Below are 22,500 nucleotides of genomic sequence, written 5' to 3' on the forward strand. Positions count from 1 at the left end.
GTTGAAAAAGAAGGCATCTAAGCTTTTTTTTTGGTTTCAGTACTCTGGACAGCACTTTTTATTGGTGGATGAATTTATCCACCAATCAGCAAGGACAACCCAGGTTGTTCACCAAAAATGGGCCGGCATCTAAACTTACATTCTTGCATTTCAAATAAAGATACCAAGAGAATTAATAAAATTTGATAATAGGAGTAAATTAGAAAGTTGCTTAAAATTTCATGCTCAATCTGAATCACGAAAGATAAAATTTGGGTACAGTGTCCCTTTAATAAATATATATAATATTTAAATCAAAAGGCATTTGGTAACTATAACTACATTGCAGTTAGTAATTTTAAAAGGGTACAATTGGTATTTTAAGCTTGTGTTTCATAGTCCTGTGTAGTCTTAACTAGTCATTATTGCTAAATAATTTATTTACTAGACAGGGTTTTATACTCCAGATTTATAAGTCAGTTATTATAGTGAACTCTTTCAGAACTGTATATAAACTGGTTATTGTGATTATATCCCTGGTAGTTATTAATTAAGCATAGTGAGTTGGTAATCCATATTGAGCATTGAACTAGAGTTATTGGTTAATAACAGATGATTCTGGTATTTTATTATGGTATTTTAATGCAATTATTGTGAATAAGGTAAATTGTAAAGAATATTTTAACAGTTTAAGTTTGTATAGTTTGATTCATAATCTGGTTTTCTATAAATATAATTCAATGTGTTTATAAATTTAACTAATAAAAAGAATTTAGGAATTTATATTAATTTTAATTGTTTTGTATATGCATTTTATTGGGGGTTTGTTTTAAAGTATTATTAAATATATTGTATTATAACCCGGCCATATACTGACACCATATATACACAATCTGTTAGTTAAATCGCCTCACTATTTAATTCCCTGATTGCCTCATTGCCAGAGTGAGGAAAGAAATATGGAGGAGTGTGTGGAGAGCCTGAAAGTCATTTAGATATATGTGGCAACCAGGCAAAAATGACAAGGACCGTTGCCCTATGCGCATGTGGTAAAAGGGAGGAAGCATGATATGAAACTCAGCTCTTCTCAGGACAACACTTTTGGGGCATTTTACCAGGCTCTAAGGTCTACTTTTTTTACATTCTATGATGTCAAATTATCTCTCTCTCCTTTTTTCCTGTCTCTCTCTATATCTCAATCACACACACACACTATATGACAAAAAATGTGGACACCTGACTCTCATACCTGTATGAGCTTGTTAAACATTCCACAACCATGGGCATTAATAAGTAGTTGGCTTCTCATTGCAGCTATAACAGCCACCACTATAATGGGAAGGATTTACACAAGATTGTGGAGTGTGTCTGTGGGAATTTGTGCCTGTTAAGTCGAGAGCATTTGTGAGGGTCGGGCACTAATGTTGGATGAGAAGGTCAGGCTTGCAATCCGGTATTCCAATTCATCCTAAAGGTGTTAAATGGGTTTAAGGTCAGGACTCTGTGCAAACCACTTGACTTCCTCCACACCAAGCTTGCCAAACCATGTCTTCATGGACCTTACTTTGTGCACAGTCATGGTGGAACAGCAAAGGGCCTTCCTCAAACTGTTACCACAAAGTTGGAAGCACCCAACTGCCTAAAAATGTCTTTGTACCCTGTTGCATTAAAAAGACCCTTCACTGAAACTAAGAGGACTAGCCCAAACCCTGAAAAAAACAGCCCTAGACTCCTCCACAAAACTTTACAAATGGCACTATGTAGGATAGGTAGCATTCACCACATCTAGATTCTTCCACCAGACTACCAAATAGGGAAGCATGATTCAACACTACAGAGAACGTTCCCACTGCTCCAGCGTCCAGTGGTAGTGTGCTTTGCACAGCAGCCAACACTTGGCATCGTGCATGCTTATGTGAGGCTTGTGTACAGCTGCTCAGCTATGGAAACCCATTTCATGAGGCTCCCAATGCAAAGTTCATGTGCAGATGTTGCTTTTAGAGGCAGTTTGAAACGAAGTGATGCAACAGATGATTTTTACATGCTACACCCTTCAGCACTTAAAGGGACACTAAACCTCAATTTTTTTCTTTCATGATTCAGACAGAGCATGCAATTTTAAGCAACTTTCTAATTTACTCCTATTATCAAATTTTTCTTTGTTCTCTTGTGATTTTTATTTAAAAAGCAGGAATGTGATGCATAGGAGCCGGCCCATTTATGGTTGAGAACCTGGGTTATGCTTGCTTATTGGTGGGTAAATGTAAGCCTCCGATAAGCAAGCGCTATCCATGTTGCTGAACCTAAAATGGTCTGGCTGCGAAGATTGACATTCCTGCTTTTAAAATAAAGATAGCAAGAGAACAAAGAAAAATTGATAATAGGAGTAAATTAGAAAGTTGCTTAAAATTTCATGCTCTGTCTGAATCATGAAAAAAAAAAATTGGGTTCAGTGTCTCTTTAATAGCCCCGCTACAACTTCATGGCTGGGCTGCTGTTGCTCCTAGACACTTCCACTTTACAATAATAAACAGATGACTAGTAGGGAAGACATTTCACAAACTGACATACTACATTTAAAGTCACTGAGTTCTTTAGTACGACACGCTGTACTGCCAATGTTTGTCAATGGAGATTTCATGGCTATGTTATGGATTTTATGTACCCGTTAGCATTTGGTGTTGCGGAAACACCTGAACTTAGTAGGGATGTCCACATATTTTTGGCCATATAGTATCAGGGATGCGCAATTCCTATTGCCCGATGCCCGGGACATGCAGTTCTGGGAGCAGGGCCTGTGTTTTTTTCCCCCCATTTAGCCCTGCTGCGGGCAAGCAGAACAGAAGAAGACCGCAGCCGGGTGTAAGGCACTTTTTCATTGGCAGACTAAGTGTCTATCAGACAGATGAGCAGAGTGCAAATTATCCCGGGTGCCACTGGCGCCTTTATTTTATTTCCCTTCTGTTCCTAGTGCCCCTTTTCACACCACCACACTGCCTTGTTCTACTGGGAGTCAGCTGTTGACTGGTGACTGCACATATATGCCTCTTGTCATTGGCTAATGAGATGCATTTAGTTAACTCAGTAGTGCATTGCTTCTCCAACAAAAGATGCCCCAAGAACAAAGCAAACTGGAAAGTCGTTTAAAATTGTATTTTCCATCTGAATTATGAAAGAAAAAAAAGAAAAAGAAAGTGTTCCTTTAAGATTGTATATGTGCTGACAAAATTTTGTGTGCGTGTGTGTGTGTTTTTACTGCCCCAGAGCTCTCTCTGCAAGGCTAGAATCCATTGGCAGATATAAATGAGCACCTGCAGTGATCCAGCAGTCAGTATGTGGAATGTTAAATTCCATAATTTCTAGGGCAGTAAAAAATTGGAGGAAAACAGAGCAAATCAAGTAATGAAAATTCATTGCAAAGTTTGTTTTAAAAAAAAAAATAATAAAAAAAAAAAAAAATCACCATTGTGTTTCTTTAAAAACAAACTTTACAATGTATTTTCATTATTTGATTTGCACTATTTTTACTCCAATGTTTCTGTTTTTTTCCACTGCCCCAGAAATGCTGGAATGCATTGGCAGATATATATGAGCTCCCGCAGTGATGCAGCAATCATTGTGTATAATGTTGCATTCCATCATTTTTTCTAGGGCAGTGAAAAAAACAGGAAAAATTGAAGGAACATAATGCAAATCAAATCCTAAAATACAATGCAAAGTTTGTTTGAACCCCCCCCCCCCAAAAAAAAAAAAAAAAAAAAAAACAGTTGTGTGTTTAAAAAAAAAAAAATAATAATAAAAAAGAACAAAAAAACTTTACAATGTATTTTCATTTTTTTATCTGCCAATGCATTTCAGCATTTCTGGGGCAGCGAAAAGGCTAATTTAGTAAAAATAGTTAGCACGGGGGGGGGCGCATGTACTAACAGCGATCCTGACCGGTCGCACTTTCCAGGAGCTCGGATAGAGAAGTTTAAAATCCGCCGATTATAGGCATTATTAAACAGCCAAAAAATAAAAATACAGAAATAACGTCTATCAGCTCTACAGAGGACTCATCACTATCATTTGAGCTGTATTCTTGACCTCAGGATTGGACAATAAGCGCCTGGAGCAGCGGCTCATTAATGGAGGCGCTTCCCCCTCGGTAAATCTGAGGTTCTTGTTCCTAACTGGAATCTAAAGCTTTCCTACTCTGGTAAAAAGGATTGCCAAGCCTGCAGCAAAGGGAATTAAAATAAGTTTAACCAGAAATTATCATATCCGGCGATGCCTGAAATTGAAAATCTGTTTTGCAAGTTAATAGATAAAGCTCCATATGATCGCATAATGCAACTTTTGCATAGTAACCAAAAACCTGTTACACAGCTAACCGAGTCATTAACGACAGGGAGCTCCGTTGGCACAGAACCTCATGCGGATCAACCACGGTTATTGGAGCACCTCGACTTGCCTCAACCACGGAAAATCTATACATCAGTCTATGCTACACACACTAATAAATTGGTACCAAGACTGTAACTGACTCTTGTGATCCAACACTCCGCCAACACTAAAGACCGACAAGATCCGGACGCACAGATTACCGAGACTACAACTTGGAGGGCAACAGATCAAGATACAGCAGAGCTATCTCTGCAAGGCACAAATAACTGGTCTACACAGCTACCTACCGATTTGCGGTGGGGCCACATGAAGCGGCCCTCTCACTTTTCACCAAAACTCTCACGTAAGAAGCAACTACAGACTCTAAAAGAAACAAACCCTTGTTTCCGCAATCGCAGATATGTTTTTAAAACAGGAGAGGGATAGCTTGTAGAAATACTCGTTCAGAATTGTTGAGGCACCACTCTGCTTTAATGTTCAGTTATAATTTTTATTCTCTCAACTAATGGGACTGACTTTCTCCATAAGAGTTTTATTCTGAGAAGTGGCATATTGTCAGTAATGTTCTTATAATCATTATTTAGTTGTTACCCTGATATGGTTTGAGACATACCTATGTTTTACTGAATATCATATCTTATTACTACATCCATTTTAGAAACCTATTTGACAGATTTTCCTTCTCACTGCTGACTAACACTGTGACTCTATTTTGAATTGTGCTTTGTTACAAATACTCTTACATCTGTATCTTTGTTGGTTCCCTGACATGCCTTAGCGGGTTACACGAGTTTTAATGTTGTGAAATATACATTTCCTGCATAGCATAAGCCGCTTCTTTTATACTGTACTTTATTATTCCTGTGTGTCCCCTGGCGGGGTTAGTGGGGGGCCCTTAAAGGGACACTTTCCTTAACTAAAAGAGTATAGAGGCTCCTGAAATCATAGCGATGTGGCTCCTATACTTCAAGCTTATATATTGCAAGAATCTCTCGTGGCCAGCGACCAAGGCCACAGGTGGGATAAGAGTATAGGCCAATCTATAGCAATAATGCGGGATGTATACTTTAACGGAGACCTGATATACTGATAACAAATATGTGGTTTGCAGTGAGAGGAAATATTTATAGGTTGTGAACAAAATTACAATTGGTTTGAATTAAATTGGCTGACTACGTTAACAAAATCCGGTTAGTTAGCTATATTGAGATGCCCTCTTGGCCCCTCAATGAGTTATATAATTCCCTTATATAATAATAATTCTCCTGAATTTATTCTTACGAGTCAAGCCCTACAAGTGTGACCAGTTCTGGGACATGCAGCTTTACAAGTTAAATGACTTTGTTATGCTAATGTTACCTCCTTATGGATGTATTTTTTTTGTTTTATGTTAACCCCTGGACATTGACTAAAATACAAAACACGGTCCAAGAGAGACCCACATCAAAGGGAAAGAAAAACAAGGAATTTTATTTTCAATGTATAAAACAGTTCAGACACGATGTAACTGTATGAAAATTTATTTAACTCTGTTCTGTAATTGATTTTTCTCTTTTACCTCAATAAATAAAAAAATAAAAAAAAGTTAGCACAATTTTTTTTTTTTAAATTGCTTAAGTATTTTAAAATAATTTTCAAAAATAAGCAAAATTAGTTACATAGCCATGCTGTCTGTAGAAGTCTGATCCACCCCCCTTATCAGTGTTTAGCATCAGAAATTGTATTTCAACTGAGTTCACAGCAGCTTATTTGCTTCTAGGCATGCTCCAGCAGATGAGTGTAAAAGTCTTGTCCTAGGGCGGCAGATTTTGGGGGGCGGCATTTGTCCCAAGTGACTGAATATTTGGGCAAGAATTTTTTTAAAATTTTTTTTTATTTTGAACGTGACCGGCTTTTTGCCGAGGTCACGTGACATTCTTGATCTGCGGCCCGCCTTCCTGTCTGACTGTTGAGAAGAGAACATGAAGCCGCACATGGATTGAGTCATGCACTTGCGCAGCGCAGGTGATCTCCTCCCAGGCCAGAACTCTGAGTGCCAGTGACCGTAATAAAGTACATATTATATTAATATTTTTTCTCTATCCCAGCTTGTTTTATGTCCTCTGTCTTTTTGTCAAGTGAGAATCGCCATAAGACAAATTAATTCTTATTTTCTTATGATATCTTGGGCTGTAATTTCAAAATTGAATAAAAGTGCTAAATTTCTGTTAGAAATTAGCGTTTTTGTTCATACTTTGGGGCCTTGCAGATCCCCTACGAAAATTTTTAAATGAAAATTGTAAAATCCAACCATGTCCTTATTTTTACAGATTCGTGTATGCAAAGTTTAGAAGTGTTGAGGTGTAATAAGAATAGAATCCAGTTTGCCTAGGAAGACAGTTTTCATAGCAGTTTTTTGACAGTTAATATGGCACCTCAAAGTCTTCTTAAATTTGGCTTCACGAAAACCAGCAAACAAGATGCAGGCACACAAGAAGCAGCCACACAAGAAGCAGCCACACAAGAAGCAGCCACACAAGAGACGGGCACACAAGATGCTGGGAATGTGTCTCAGAGCCATAGCCACTGCGAGAGTAGAAATTTGCATGCGAAGAGAGAAGCGCTCTACCAGGAACGAACAGCAGCTCAGTGGCTTGTTCTATGGCGATTTACCACCCGGAAGCAGCCTTTTAGACCAGTGTGCTTTTCACAGTGGAAAACTTTCCTGAAGCATATCAGTCCGATCCCGCCAAGTAAGGTCAGTCCAGCCCCGAAATACCAGGCAATTCTCCTCTGAACAAGGAACATGACAACCCCAGACGAGAGTAGAAGCCCAAATCCTACTGCTGTTACAGTATCAAAAAGACAAAAGGTATGATACAGAGAAGAGACAGAGTGTTTCAACCTCACTGGAAAGATTCCCGGCCATGGCTTGTTTTGAAGAAGAGTCAAGGGGAAGAAAAGATGTTCTGTGAAATTTACTTAAGATACCCTACGATAGCAATGATTTACTCTGGATCTGGTAGCAATGCCTTGGTTAGTGGCTGTGCTAAATTTCGCATTGAACCAATCATGGAACAAGCAAAGCTCACAAGGCATGCAGTTCATGGTTCAAATAAGAAAAAAACAAAACACTAGTGAAGTCAGAGGCATCAGCAAGTACAGCGTTCATTAGCAGTACCAGTTCTGCAGTTAAATTAGCGCAACCCATTATTGTTAAAGCTCTTCAAAAACTGAAGGAGGTAGAAAGGAAAATGCTAACTATTTTATTTAACAATGCACATTTAATTGCAAAACAGGGGAAGCCTGTTTCAGACATGGATATGTTGTGCCGAGAAATGATAAAGGCTGGTGTGGACTTAGGGAAAAACTACACTAATTGTGAAAAAGCTGCTGAATTCATTAAATGTGAAGCGGAAATAAATTTAACAGGACATCAAAGAGATTGTCAGAAATGCACGGTTTATCTGTATTGTTGCAGATGGCAGCACAGATAGTGCCATAATTGAACAGGAAATAGTGCTGTTCAGGGTTGTCAATGAAGGGAAACCTTATACAGCATTTGTAGACCTAGTCCCAGTGGAGCACGCACATGCTACAGGAGTGCTGGATGCAATTGTTAAAGGTCTAAAAAAAAAAATACACTGTCTTTGGATATGCTACATATGAGGTCCCCAGAACAGCCTGGCCCAACAATTATCTCTGTAAATTTTGATGGTGCTGCTGTAATGCTGGGTTCAAAAGGTGGTGTAGCAGCACTGATAAAGAAAGACATTCCATTTCTGCTGCCTGTACACTGTGTAGCACACAAGCCTCAACTGGCATTTCGAGATGCAGTGAAGAACAAACCTCATCTTCTTCGTTTTGAAGAAACTTTGAAATGCGTCTTCAAGTCCTACTGGAATAGCCCTAAAAGGAGAAGAGATGCAAAAGAAATTGCAAGGGTAATAGAGGAAAGTTTTGCTCATTTCAGGGACATTACACAAGTGAGATGGGTTTCTAGTAAAGGTAGGGCCCAAAAAGCAATGCAGCAAAACTTGCAAACTGTGGTTTTACATCTTAGTCAGGTTGGTGCTGGGACTGATGAGTCTTCAGTTAAAGCAAGGAAATATCTCAAATGCATCACCAGTGTGAATTCTCTCTCTACTCTGTGCATTTTGAGAGATATTATTGAGCCTGTATCTCAGCTGTCAGAATTTTTTCAATCGAATGACCTTCTGTTACTTGATGTTAAGCCTGTTCTTGAGAAATGTGCACTAAGACTGACTGGCTTGAGGCTTGACCTGCGTGAAAACATGAAGCTATTCAATAGACTAATTTCCTCTCCTCTGGATGGTACAATCATTAAAAAATCTACTGAGGGGTGGGAGATTCAATTGACAGACCAGTGCCCACCAGCTACTAGCATACGTAATGTACAGCCAATTGAAAACATAGATTACATTGATGAAAAATGTTCAATTTTTAATTCTATGCCATCCAGTGGATTCCAGGTTTGTGACTACTCAACATGGCCTGAAGGCAGAGAGGAACTATATACGTATGGCAGAGATGACCTTGAAGAATTGTTTGACTATTTTTGCCTTCTTTTCTCAGCTGAGGAAAAAAAGTCAGCTATCCTTGATGAGTTTTGCGGACTTAAGGCACACATGAAAAATTTCAAAAGATAAAAACATAAAAGTTTTGCCTGCATAGTCATCAAAACCATCTACGTTGTGTAATATACTGAAGGTTGTGCAGCTGATGTTCACAGTAAGTGTTTCAACAGCTGAGGCAGAACGAGTGTTTTCTGCAATGGAACGTAGTAAAAAATCCACTTTGAACAAGACTTCAGCAATGCATACTGCAGGACTTAAAGGATTACTTTCTGTTATAATTTTTAAGCTAAACAACTAACATATTAAAGTTAATAAACATTAATTAAAACCTACTGACCTATATTTTCTCCAAAACGAAGTTTCATAACGTTCTAAAAGTTATATATCTTTTATTCACCGATGATGTCACGTTATCCTGCCCACTATTTTCAGCACTGCATGTTCAAAATACTTAAACCAATAACTTTGTGTTTAAAGCGCCATTTTGAAACCTAGGTATTGTAAACGGATTGGTACAGAGCAAAGGATACCCACGGAGTGGGTTTGGAAAACAATTACATTTGCAGACAAGATTTGATAGAGATATGTTAATGAAATGCTATTGATAAAAAGCGTATTTGGGGTAGTTAGTTAGTAACAGGCATAGGAAATATTTACTTACAGTGGCCCTTTAATGCTCATTAAAATGGAGGGGCCTGAATTTGAAGAATACGACCCCAGCAGAGCTATTCAGTATTGGCTTACATCTGGTGGAACCAAGCATGTTGGTGGACATAAGAGGCCTCACAAGGTTGACTGCCTAAAGTATACTTTAAGTTTTTTTTTAAAGTAAGCTCCAATTCTCATTCGGAAATCCTGTTTAATCACACTAACTACTTGCATTTGTTGATTTCATTAAAGTATTTTTAGGTCCGACTCCTAATTTGTTATCAATAAAAACCTTATTTATATAATACAGTTTTGGTTAAAATTATTTTGCGAATCAGGACAAGTAGATTGTCACAAGGGACAAGTAGATTGGGCTCCCGCTTTAGTCCCTTGGACAAGCAGTTTTGCTGTATTATAATAATTAAGTATTCAAGAAGCAACTCCATTCCGTAAGCTTCCCCACCCACCCAACAACAAAAAATGCCTGCTTGATGCCTCTTCAGCTACAGTGCTTGAGTTTAATTACTGGCTTAAATTAGTTAAACACAATCTTAGCACTTACCCTTTCTCACTGGATACTGCCATCTGGTCTGTGAACAAGTTACGCACCAGCTGCTTGGAATCAGAGCCTAAAATAGAATCAAGTTGCAAGAATTTGTTAATAAAAGCTTTATGACGAAAACCACTTTAATAAAAACTATTTATAAATATATAATTATTTGTAATGTCATCAAAAACTGACGTCAAAATACAATATGGCTAGGAAGGTGTGCAATATTATAAACAATGCACAATAAAAGGAAAAAAACCAACAACAAAAAACAAGATGCATAGGGAGCCTTATCAAAAACAATGCATGGAGAAAACTCTGATTTTTTGTTACACCTTATATTGTAATCTTGCTGTTTCTGCAATGTATGGGAAATTGGTCCTTTCAGTGTGTGAGTGCGTGTGAGAGTGAGAGTGTGTGAGTATATATATAAAATGGGACTATTACAACATGTAGTTAATTATGAGCCTTCATTCTATGTTTTCTATGTGCGTATTTTTTGCAGCGGCTAAAATCGATGTTTTGTATCTCTCTTGTTTGTTCTCTTTGAGAGATATAGATAATAGATATAAAAAAATCTCTCTCTCTATATATATATATATATATATATATATATATATATATATATATATATATATATATATATATATATATATATATATATATATATATATATATATATATATATATATATATATATATATATATATATATATATATATATACACACACATATGCTAGAGAGAGTGCATTTCTCTCTAGTCTCCCTATGTGAAAAAGGGTAACCCAGACGTGGACCCCTTGCCCAGTGTGCTTAGAGGCATACTGCTACACCTCACTGACGAGGCCCAATGAAGGCTGAAACGATCGTCTGGGGTTGCTGTGTTCCTTGTTCAGAGAGGAGTTGCCTGGAATTTCGGCGCTGGACTGGCCGCAATGGGCGGGGTCAGACTGATATACTACAGGAGAATTCTACTCTGTGAAAAGCATTACTGGGCTAAAAGAAGTTGCACCCAGGTGGTGAATCGCCCTAGAACAGGCTAACAATGATATTAAGCTGGTTGTTCGTTCCTGTGAGTGCATTTCTCTCTAGTCTCCCTATGTGAAAAAGGGTAACCCAGACGTGGACCCCTTGCTCAGTGTGCTTAGAGGAATACTGCTACACCTCACTGACGAGGCCCAATAAAGGCTGAAACGATCGTCTGGGGTTGCTGTGTTCCTTGTTCAGAGAGGAGTTGCCTGGTATTTCGGCGCTGGACTAGCCGTAATGGGCGGGGTCAGACTGATATACTACAGGAGAATTCTACTCTGTGAAAAGCATTACTGGGCTCAGACCAATCCCAGGACAGCTGTTTCGTGGTTTTGCCACTCATCAGCTGGGAGTAGGTATCTACCCAGATTCATATGCATAGCTTCCCCAGATTCCTTTGCTGCATTGGAAACAGTGTAGTCAGAGAGTTTCTAGGTTTAAAGCAAGTCTTCTGACTTGTTTAGATTTGTAAATGGTTTACACAATGAGTTATTTTCTCTATATTTTGTATTTAGTGGAGGATTTTAAACTCACTTTTCGCCTCCCCATAATTTTAATTGTTGTTGAATTTCACACAGAAATTTACTTTACCAAGCAGTGACTCAACCTACTCCCAGATGATGAGTGGCAAAACCACGAAACAGCTGTCCTGGGATTGGTCTGAGTCACTGTACTAACCCTAGCTAAGCATAAAAGCTGTGTAATGCAGCAGTGCTATGGCATAAAGGGAAGTCTGTCTTAAAACGCAGGCTAAAAGTAAAAAGGTGAGTCATTGTGAACCTCATTTGCATATCTTACCCAGATTCCTTTGCTGCATTGGAAACAGTGTAGTCAGAGAGTTTCTAGGTTTAAAGAAAGTCTTCTGACTTGTTTAGATTTGTAAATGTTTTACACAATGAGTTATTTTCTCTATATTTTGTATTTAGTGGAGGATTTTAAACAACCTTTTCGCCTCCCCATAATTATATATATATATATATATATATATATATATATATATATATATATATATATATATATATATATATATATATATATACATATATATATATACACACACATATATATATATATATACATACATACTGTTTTTGCTCACTGAAACCACATCCTGTTTAAATGGGTTGTGTTAGCGGGAAGAGTACAAAATGTAATGGCAAATTGCTCCTATATAGGTAAGAAATAATAATTAAAACCACAACCCAATTAAATGGATTGAGCTTTAAAGGATAACAGGGTTCATTAGCTGATCTCTCTATACAAAAAAGGAACAGGAAAAAAAAAAAAATCACAGTACAGTGTCAGCGTACCGTTAAAATTTGCCTTTCTAAAATTGTATTTAAAAAAAAAAATGCTCTGCAGTACTAATGATACTTTTAGAGAATTGGTCCCTTAGTAAGTATTATTATTATACTTTATTTATTAAGCTCCAACATATTCCGCAGCGCTGTCCATGGATACAATTCATTTAAATAAAACAATACAAGACTTGTAAGATACAGGACAAAATTTACAAACACATACAGGAGGGATTGAGGGCCCTATTTCAGAGGGAACTTACAATCTAGAATTGTTGACAAACAATCTTCCTGAAAGGCGTACACAAAAAATATCCCTTCAGCTTTGAACATAAAAATTTGTAATCTAATAAAATGGTTTCACACTAAGAATTCAACATGAATACCAAAATGTGTTCTACATATCAACATAACTTACAATAAACTAATATACTACAGAAAACATCTATAAAACATTCTGTATTCGTTTACAAGAAATACGTTGTATCATAACAAGATGTAGAAATGTGACAAACCATGGCAATGAAAACAGAATGAAAACAGAAAATTTGACAAGTAAAAGAAATCTCACTTTCAACATCAAAAAACAAAAGTAATGGAATATTAAAACCCCATCAATATGAACTCACAGATGGTAATGCCTAGAAAAGCAGTGGCCGCCTATAAATAGTTAAAGGGACATGAAACCAAAAAATTCTCTCTCATGATTCAGATAGAGAATTCAATTTTTTTTAAAAAAAGTTTCCAATTTACTTCTTGTATCAAATGTGTCGTTCACGTGTTATTCTTTGTTGAAAATATATTAACATAGGTAGCATGCATGTGTGGAGCACTACATGGCAGGAAATATTGCTGCCATCTAGTCCTCTTGCTAATGCAAAACTGCTACAGACGTGCATACTCCTGAACTTACTTTCCTGCTTTTCAACAAAGGATAACAAGAAAAAAAGAATATAATTTTGTGTTTTATGCCCCTTTAAGGGACATGAAACTTTTTTTCTTTGATGATTCAGACAGAGCATGCAATTTCACAAAACGTTTCAATGGATTCTACTATCTGATTTGCTTCATTCTCTTGGTATCCTTTGTTGCAAACAATACCTAGGTAGTCTGAGGAGCTGGTAGCTAGCTGGGAATGGTAGCTGCTCATACATCCCTCTTGTTATATGCTCACGCGATGTGCTCAGCTAGCTAACAGTAGTGCATGGCGACTCCAACAAAGGATATTAAGAGAATGAAGAAAATATGATAACAGAACATACAATTTTAAACAACTTTCCAATTCACTTCTAACTGAATCACGAAAGAAAAATGTTGGCCTTCATATGGGTTTATGATTCCAGTGCCATCATCCTCACTGTCAACGAGTTCATTCTACAAAATGTATGATGTGATACATAGCTTCATCATTCCTTTTTATGCAGCTTTAATATAAAAGGAAGAAATTAAGTCTAAAGTAGCTTTATTTTTAACCCAAAACCTGTAGCACATTTCATTTAATCACAGGAAAAGCTACCGACTGCTGCATACACACACTTACTTGTCAAGCTACAATGTGCATAGAATGCACCCAGCATGTTAACCCCTTATCCTTATAGGGACATTAAAAAATTGAGATGGTAATATAAAATGAAAAATTAAATATACACATATACTGTATACACACACACTTTCATTATTTATTTTGTCCCCTTTTCCTGTAATTCCATTCTGAAATTGTGAGCTTTTCAGTTCAATTATACTCCACCCAGCCATTGGCTGCACACTCTAGTGACCTATTTATAACTGTCCCTAATTGGCCACAGCAGAGAAGGTATCAGAAGTTACAACATGGCAAGCTCCCATTTGCATTATAGAAACTAAATCTTTACACTTATTTTGTCAATATTTAAACAACTAATGAATCTTTAAAATATACATCTACTTGTTATTCTCAGACTAATCTTTTCTTCCAATATATCATTCTAGCCGGCATTTATTTAGTGTTGAATGTCCCTTTAAAAGCACATATATTGCAGAATTGCTTAACATTTATAAAAAAAAGGTATGCTGAAGCTATAGGAGTACAAGCATAGTTTTTGTTGCAAACACCCATTAAAGTTGCAGGCTACTATAAAGCAAAGGGGCCCATGCTCTGTACAGCTTTGGGAATTAAACTGTACCATGTCTGATGCCAACACACACACACACTTGGTAATTAATGGCTGCGGAGCAATTATGAAGATCTGGAATTCCTGGTAATATCCTACAGTGTTCTATCTACTTAATGTGCCCACCACCCGGCTGATTTTACTGACCAACCAGCTAATATTTAAGACAATATTAAAAATGTGCGCAATATTACATTTGTTTGCATTCATTGCACAAAATAATATTAAATTAATGTTAAAAGGGAAGTAAAGTCAAAATTAAACAGGATTCAGAATGAGCATGCAATTTTAAGCAACTTTCCAATTTACTTCTATTATCTAATTTTCTTTGTTCTCTCGGTAAGTGTGAAATGTTGCATGCACGCATATTTTCCTGCAACATTTGAGGCATCTGCCTAGAAGTCATGTATATCAGCTTGGACCACTACATTTTGAATAGTGGCTTGAATTTTTCAAATCATATTTTGACACGAGTTGGCTTATTTAGCTTGATTTTGAATAAGCTTTATTAGTGTACTCGTATTTTAAACAGATATTGTCAGGATCCAGGCTATTGAAAGGATTGGTAATGGTCTCCCCCTTTAAATTGTTTCCGATGATCCATTTTACCTTCTGGAGTATATTAAATTGTTTACAAGTAGCTCCTTTACCCCTAGTTTCTATACTTCAGTCTAAACACAGCCAGCAGAAGAAATTACCCTCTCAATCGGGTGCAGGATAGTTAAAGGATTACTTTCTGTTATAATTTTTAAGCTAAACTACTAACATATTAAAGTTAATAAACATTAATTAAAACCTACTGACCTATATTTTCTCCAAAACGAAGATTCATAACGTTCTAAAAGTTATATCTTTTATTCGCTGATGATGTCACATTATCCTGCCCACTATTTTCAGCACTGCATGTTCAAAATACTTAAACCAATAACTTTGTGTTTAAAGCGCCATTTTGAAACCTAGGTATTGTAAACGGATTGGTACAGAGCAAAGGATACCCACGGAGTGGGCTTGGAAAACAATTAAATTTGCAGACAAGATTTCTGATATACGGTAGAGATATATTAATGAAATGCTATTGATAAAAAGAGTATTTGGGGTAGTTAGTTAGTAACAGGCATAGAAAATATTTACTTACAGTGGCCCTTTAAGTGATAAAATGTTCTCTCCAAGTATTGAGCTTAGGTGTACAGACCAATATCAGATAAGGAAGAAAGTGTGTGTACACAAAGTGAAAACATAATGAGATATAATATTACCTACAAGCTCAACCCACTAAAATAGGCTGCGGTTTCAAAGCACAAAACCAGCTAATACATATACATAAATACACCTGAAAATACAATTTCTCGTACATTTTATACTCTGCAGCTGGCACAAGTCATTGAAAATACATTAATGGAAAAACAATTTTACAGTGTACTGTCCCTTTAAGTGCTGGGGATTACGTTTTTTGAATTCTAGTTAGGAAAACACTGAAATATTGCATAAAACATATTGCCAATTTCTACCTCAAATGGAAAATAAATACAAATTGAAGGTACAAACAGTGAATTATCATTGCTTCAGCTGTTTTACCACATACCATAGAGGAATAGAACCCTTATGGGATTTACCACAGTGTTATTTTTAGGTGATGGAATTCTTTGTCACAAAATAGGTATGGCCTAAATGCTGCATTTTAGTACACAGCAGATATAATTACGTCCTTACCTTGTGATTCTTTGTCATCTGCTTCCAACTTGGGGTGTTTTGGTTCCAGCGGTATTAGAGAATTATTTTTTGAAGGAGAATTTTCTGGACTTGAATCCAAATGCAACCTAAATCCCTGAAAAGAGCACAATTGCAATAAAATGACATTATTAACAGAACATTTGCTGAAATAAGCCAATTACATTTCTGACTGACAGTGACCAAGCCCTTGTTGAAGTGAAAGAATTCTAGTAAAAAAAAAAAAAGAAGCTATTACAGTAGATGTTTTTTTAAATTATATTAGTTGCTTAAATAGTAAAAAACAAAATTTATGCTTACCTGATAAATGTATTTCTCTTGTGGTGTATCCAGTCCACGGATTCATCCATTACTTGTGGGATATTCTCCTTCCCAACAGGAAACTGCAAGAGGACACCCACAGCAGAGCTGTCTATATAGCCCCTCCTCTAACTGCCACTCACAGTCATTCGACCGAAGACAAGCAAGAGAAAGGAGAAACCATAGGGTGCAGTGGTGACTGTAGTTTTATTTTTAAACACACCTGCCTTAAAATGACAGGGCGGGCCGTGGACTGGATACACCACAAGAGAAATAAATTTATCAGGTAAGCATAAATTATGTTTTCTCTTGTAAGGTGTATCCAGTCCACGGATCATCCATTACTTGTGGGATACCAATACCAAATCTATAGGACACGGATGAAGGGAGGGACAAGGCAGGTGCTTAAATGGAAGGCACCACTGCCTGCAAAACCTTTCTCCCAAAAATTTATAGAATTTTGAAAAAGTATGAAGCAAAGACCAAGTCGCCGCCTTACAAATCTGTTCAACAGAAGCCTCATTCTTAAAAGCCCATGTGGAAGCTACCGCTCTAGTAGAATGAGCTGTAATCCTTTCAGGAGGCTGCTGGCCAGCAGTCTCATAAGCTAAGCGTATTATACTCCTTAGCCAAAAAGAAAGAGAAGTTGCCGAAGCCTTTTGGCCTCTCCTCTGTCCAGAGTAGACAACAAACAATGCAGATGTTTGACGAAAATCTTTAGTAGCTTGTAAATAAAACTTTAAAAGCACGAACCACATCAAGATTGTGTAAAAGACGTTCCTTCTTTGAAGAAGGATTAGGACACAGTGACGGTACAACAATCTCCTGATTGATATTTTTATTAGATACCACCTTAGGTAGAAAACCAGGTTTGGTACGTAACACTACCTTATCGGAATGAAAAATGAGATAAGGAGAATCACATTGTACAGCAGATAACTCAGAAACTCTTTGAGCCGAGGAGATAGCTACTAAAAACAAAACTTTCCAAGATAAGCGCTTAATATCTATGGAATGCAAAGGTTCAAACGGAACCCCTTGAAGAACCTTAAGAACTAAATTTAAACTCCAAGGCGGAGCAACGGGTTTAAACACAGGCTTAATTCTGACTAAAGCCTGACAAAACGCCTGCACGTCTGGAACCTCAGCCAGATGTTTGTGCAAAAGAATAGACAGAGCAGAAATCTGTCCGTTTAAGGAACTTGCTGACAAACCCTTCTCCAATACATCTTGGAGAAAAGATAATATCCTAGGAATCATGACCTTACTCCATGAGTAACCCTTGGATTCACACCAATGAAGATATTTACACCATATCTTATGATAGATTTTCCTGGTGACAGGCTTTCGCGCCTGTATTAAATCAAGCGTTCAATCTCCAAGCAGTCAGCCGCAGAGAAATTAGATTTGGTTGGTTGAAAGGACCCTGAAGTAGAAGGTCCTGCCTCAGAGGCAGAGTCCATGGTGGAAAGGATGACATGTCCACCAGATCTGCATACCAAGTCCTGTGTGGCCACGCAGGTGCTATCAAAATCACTGATGCTCTCTCCTGCTAGACTTTGGCAATCAGACAAGGGAGCAGAGGAAACGGTGGAAACACATAAGCCAGGTTGAAGGACTAAGACGCTGCTAGAGCATCTATCAGCGCTGCCTTGGGATCCCTGGATCCGTAACAAGGAAGCTTGGCGTTCTGGCGAGACGCCATGAGATCCAGTTCTGGTTTGCCCCAACGTTGGATCAACTGTGCTAACACCTCCGGATGGAGCTCCCACTCCCCCGGATGAAAAGTCTGTTGACTTAGAAAATCCGCCTCCCAGTTCTCTACACCTGGGATATGGATAGCTGATAGGTGGCAAGAGTGAATCTCTGCCCAACAAATTATCTTTGAAACCTCCAACATCGCTAGGGAACTCCTTGTTCCCCCTTGATGGTTGATGTAAGCTACAGTCGTGATGTTGTCCGACTGAAATCTGATGAACCTCACTGCCGCTAGCTGAGGCCAAGCCTGAAGAGCATTGAATATCGCTCTTAGTTCCAGAATGTTTATCGGAAGGAGAGCCTCCTCCTGAGTCCTTGACCCCTGAGCCTTCAGAGAGTTCCAGACTGCCCCCCAGCCCAGAAGGCTGGCATCTGTTGTTACTATTGTCCAATCTGGCCAGCGGAAGGTCAAACCTTTGGACAGATGGACTCGAGAAAGCCACCAGAGAAGAGAATCCCTGGTCTCTTGATCGAGATTTAGTAGAGGGGACAAATCTGTGTAATCCCCATTCCACTGACTGAGCATGCAGAGTTGCAGCGGTCTGAGATGTAGGCGGGCAAACGGAACTATGTCCATTGCCGCTACCATTAAGCCGATTACTTCCATACACTGAGCCACCGAAGGGCGAGAAGTAGAATAAAGAACACGGCAGGAATTTAGAAGTTTTGACAACCTGGCCTCTGTCAGGTAAATCCTCATTTCTACAGAATCTATCAGAGTTCCCAGGAAGGAAACTCTTGTGAGAGGGGATAGAGAACTCTTCTTTTCGTTCACTTTCCACACATGAGACCTCAGGAATGCCAGAACAATGTCCGTATGGGAATTGGCAATTTGGAAATTCGACGCCTGTATCAGAATGTCGTCTAGGTAAGGGGCTACTGCTATGCCCAGCGGCCTTAGGACCGCCAGAAGTGACCCCAGAACCTTCGTAAAGATTCTTGGTGCCGTAGCTAACCCAAAAGGGAAGAGCCACAAACTGGTAATGCCTGTCTAGGAAGGCGAACCTGAGAAACAGATGATGATCTTTGTGTATCGGAATGTGAAGATAAGCATCCTTTAAGTCCACGGTAGTCATGTATTGACCCTCCTGGATCATAGGTAGGATGGTTCGAATAGTCTCCATCTTGAAAGATGGGACCCTGAGAAATTTGTTTAGGATCTTGAGATATAAGATTGGTCTGAAGGTTCCCTCTTTCTTGGGAACCACAAATAGATTTGAATAGAATCCTTGCCCCTGTTCCTCCTTTGGAACTGGGTGGATCACTCCCATAACTAGGAGGTCTTGAACACAATGTAAGAATGCCTCTCTCTTTATCTGGTCTGCAGATAATTGTGAAAGGTGAAATCTTCCTTTTGGGGAAGAAGCTTTGAAGTCCAGAAGATATCCCTGGGACACAATTTCCAACGCCCAGGGATCCTGGACGTCTCTTGCCCAAGCCTGGGCGAAGAGAGAAAGTCTGCCCCCTACTAGATCCGTTACCGGATCGGGGGCCAATCTTTCATGTTGTCTTAGAGGCAGCAGCAGGCTTCTTGGCCTGTTTACCTTTGGTCCAAGCCTGGTTAGGTCTCCAGACCGGCTTGGACTGGGCAAAATTTCCCTCTTGTTTTGTATTAGAGGAAGATGATGCCGCGCTCGTCTTAAAGTTTCGAAAGGCACGAAAATTAGTTTGTTTGGTCCTTAATTTGTTAGACCTATCCTGAGGAAGGGCATGACCTTTTCCTCCAGTAATATCAGAAATGATCTCCTTCAGTCCAGGCCCGAATAGGGTCTGCCCCTTGAAGGGAATGTTGAGAAGCTTAGACTTTGAAGTAACGTCAGCTGACCAGGATTTAAGCCATAGCGCCCTACACGCCTGAATAGCAAAACCTGAGTTCTTAGCCGTTAGTTTAGTTAAATGAACAACGGCGTCAGAAACAAATAAATTGGCTAGCTTAAGCGCTTTAAGCTTGTCAAGTATATCATCCAATGGAGTTTCTACCTGTAAGGCCTCTTCCAGAGACTCAAACCAGAAGGCCGCAGCAGCAGTGACTGGGGCAATGCATGCAAGAGGCTGGAGAATAAAACCTTGTTGAATAAACATTTTCTTAAGGTAACCCTCTAACTAATTCCATTGGATCTAGGAAAGCACAACTGTCCTCGACGGGGATAGTTGTACGCTTAGCTAGGGTAGAAACTGCTCCCTCCACCTTAGGGACCGTTAGCCATAAGTCCCGTGTAGCGGCATCTATTGGAAACATTTTCCTAAAAATAGGAGGGGGAGAGAACGGTACACCTGGTCTATCCCATTCCTTAGTAATAATTTCTGAAAACCTTTTAGATATTGGAAAAACATCAGTGTAAACAGGCACTGCATAGTATTTATCCAATCTACACAATTTCTCTGGCACTATAATGGTGTCACAGTCATCCAGAGTAGCTAAAACCTCCCTGAGCAACACGCGGAGGTGTTCAAGCTTAAATTTAAATGTAGACATATCAGAATCAGGTTGAAGCATCTTCCCTGAGTCAGAAAAATCACCCACAGAAAGAAGCTCTCCTGCCTCAGCTTCTGCATATTGTGAGGGAATATCAGACATAGCTACTAAAGCGTCAGAGTGCTCTGTATTTTTTCTAGGGCTGCACTATTAATCGCATATGCGATTTAAAATCGCGATTAATCGCCACGATTTTAAAACCGTGAGTTTGCGACTTTATCCTAAATAAAAAAAATCTTCAGAAGTGGCTGTAATATTGATTTGTTTGCATACCAGCTCCATCTAGTGGTTGCTTTTAGCACACATTTGCAAAATGGCTGTTTTTACTATCACTTTCTGTTCTCATAAGTAGCCGATCAATCTAGAAGTCTAAAAGCAGAGCCCATGCAGATATGAACAGGAGAGAAAGCCACTTACTTATATTTCCCCCTAGGGACGTCTGCAGTCTGAAACTTAGGGTATGTAAACATTATGGAACCTCTCACACAATCTCCTGCTCCTCTGAGAAACGGCTCAAATACATAGAAGATGCAGTTAACCCCACGGCTCCCAAAAAGGCTAAAACTGCAGTCCCCTCTGCTACTGGGTTAACTTAAGTGCATCTACAATGTATGTGTGTATATATATATATATATATATATATATATATATATCAATCCATAGAAAAAGAATTACATGACGTTTCGGTACATTCCTGTCATACCGAAGAACGAGCAACTTGAGGGACATACTGGTTAAATCAGACCCTGTGAAAAACTATAAGAAGGATACCTGGTTGAAGACAACCAAGATGGGCTGTTTCCCATGCGCAGGATGAGTTACTTGTAATGGTATGCTTAGGGGTAATTCCTTCCAGCACCCACATAACAACTACAGGTTTGACATCAGGCATCGTCTAACATGCACTAACACATATGTAGTGTATATGTTAATTTGCCCATGCTCCAGAGTCTACATCGGTAAAACCGTGACAACTTTCCGTGAACGCATGGCGAATCACCAATGTGCGATACGTGAGGCTCTTCGTACAGGTGAATCAGACCAGCCGGTGGCACGGCATTGCCTTCAGCATAAACATGCGGTTTCCAGCTTACGCATAATGCTCATTGACCACATACCCCCCTTACTTAGGGGTGGCGACAGAGGAAATCTCCTGCTTCAATGTGAAACCAAATGGATTTACAGGTTGGACACTCTTATACCTAACGGCCTCAATACCTCTCTGGATTTTAGTCCTTTTTACTAAGATGTCACATATCCTTGGATAAACATATTGGCAATTATATTTATCTCTCATTCTCATCTGTTCATATAGACATATCTATGGACTATAATGGGTCTCACTGTGGTTCATATGTTTCTATCATACTACGATCAGGTATGAATGTAAGCTAACTAATTGACTAATATATGTATTAGAAACATTCATCAGATTTTATGATGAATAATCAGTTACAGATTTATTACATTGTGTTGACAGCGATAATGTAATGATAGTCTTATGTATATAGTTAGTGTTATTTAGTTATTTCACTTAGCCATTTCTTATTGCCGCTGCACTAACATATATATGTAAGTTTAAGTATTAAAAATACATATGCATATTGAGCATGTATAACA

At 38.5% G+C, this 22,500-nt stretch overlaps 1 protein-coding gene across 1 annotated transcript in view; it reads right to left on the reverse strand.

The window, feature by feature from the left end:
- Window positions 1-22,500, reverse strand: part of ESCO1 (establishment of sister chromatid cohesion N-acetyltransferase 1) — a 253,023-nt gene that overhangs the window by 216,752 nt on the left and 13,771 nt on the right. The window contains exons 3-4 of the mRNA XM_053714970.1: window positions 16,329-16,443; window positions 10,153-10,219 (exon numbers count right to left, since the gene is read on the reverse strand). Coding sequence (XP_053570945.1) covers window positions 10,153-10,219; window positions 16,329-16,443 — 182 coding nt within the window. The remainder of the gene's footprint in view (window positions 1-10,152; window positions 10,220-16,328; window positions 16,444-22,500) is intronic.

The sequence above is a fragment of the Bombina bombina genome, chromosome 5 (genome assembly GCF_027579735.1).
Source record: "Bombina bombina isolate aBomBom1 chromosome 5, aBomBom1.pri, whole genome shotgun sequence".
Classification (NCBI taxonomy): Eukaryota; Metazoa; Chordata; class Amphibia; order Anura; family Bombinatoridae; genus Bombina; species Bombina bombina.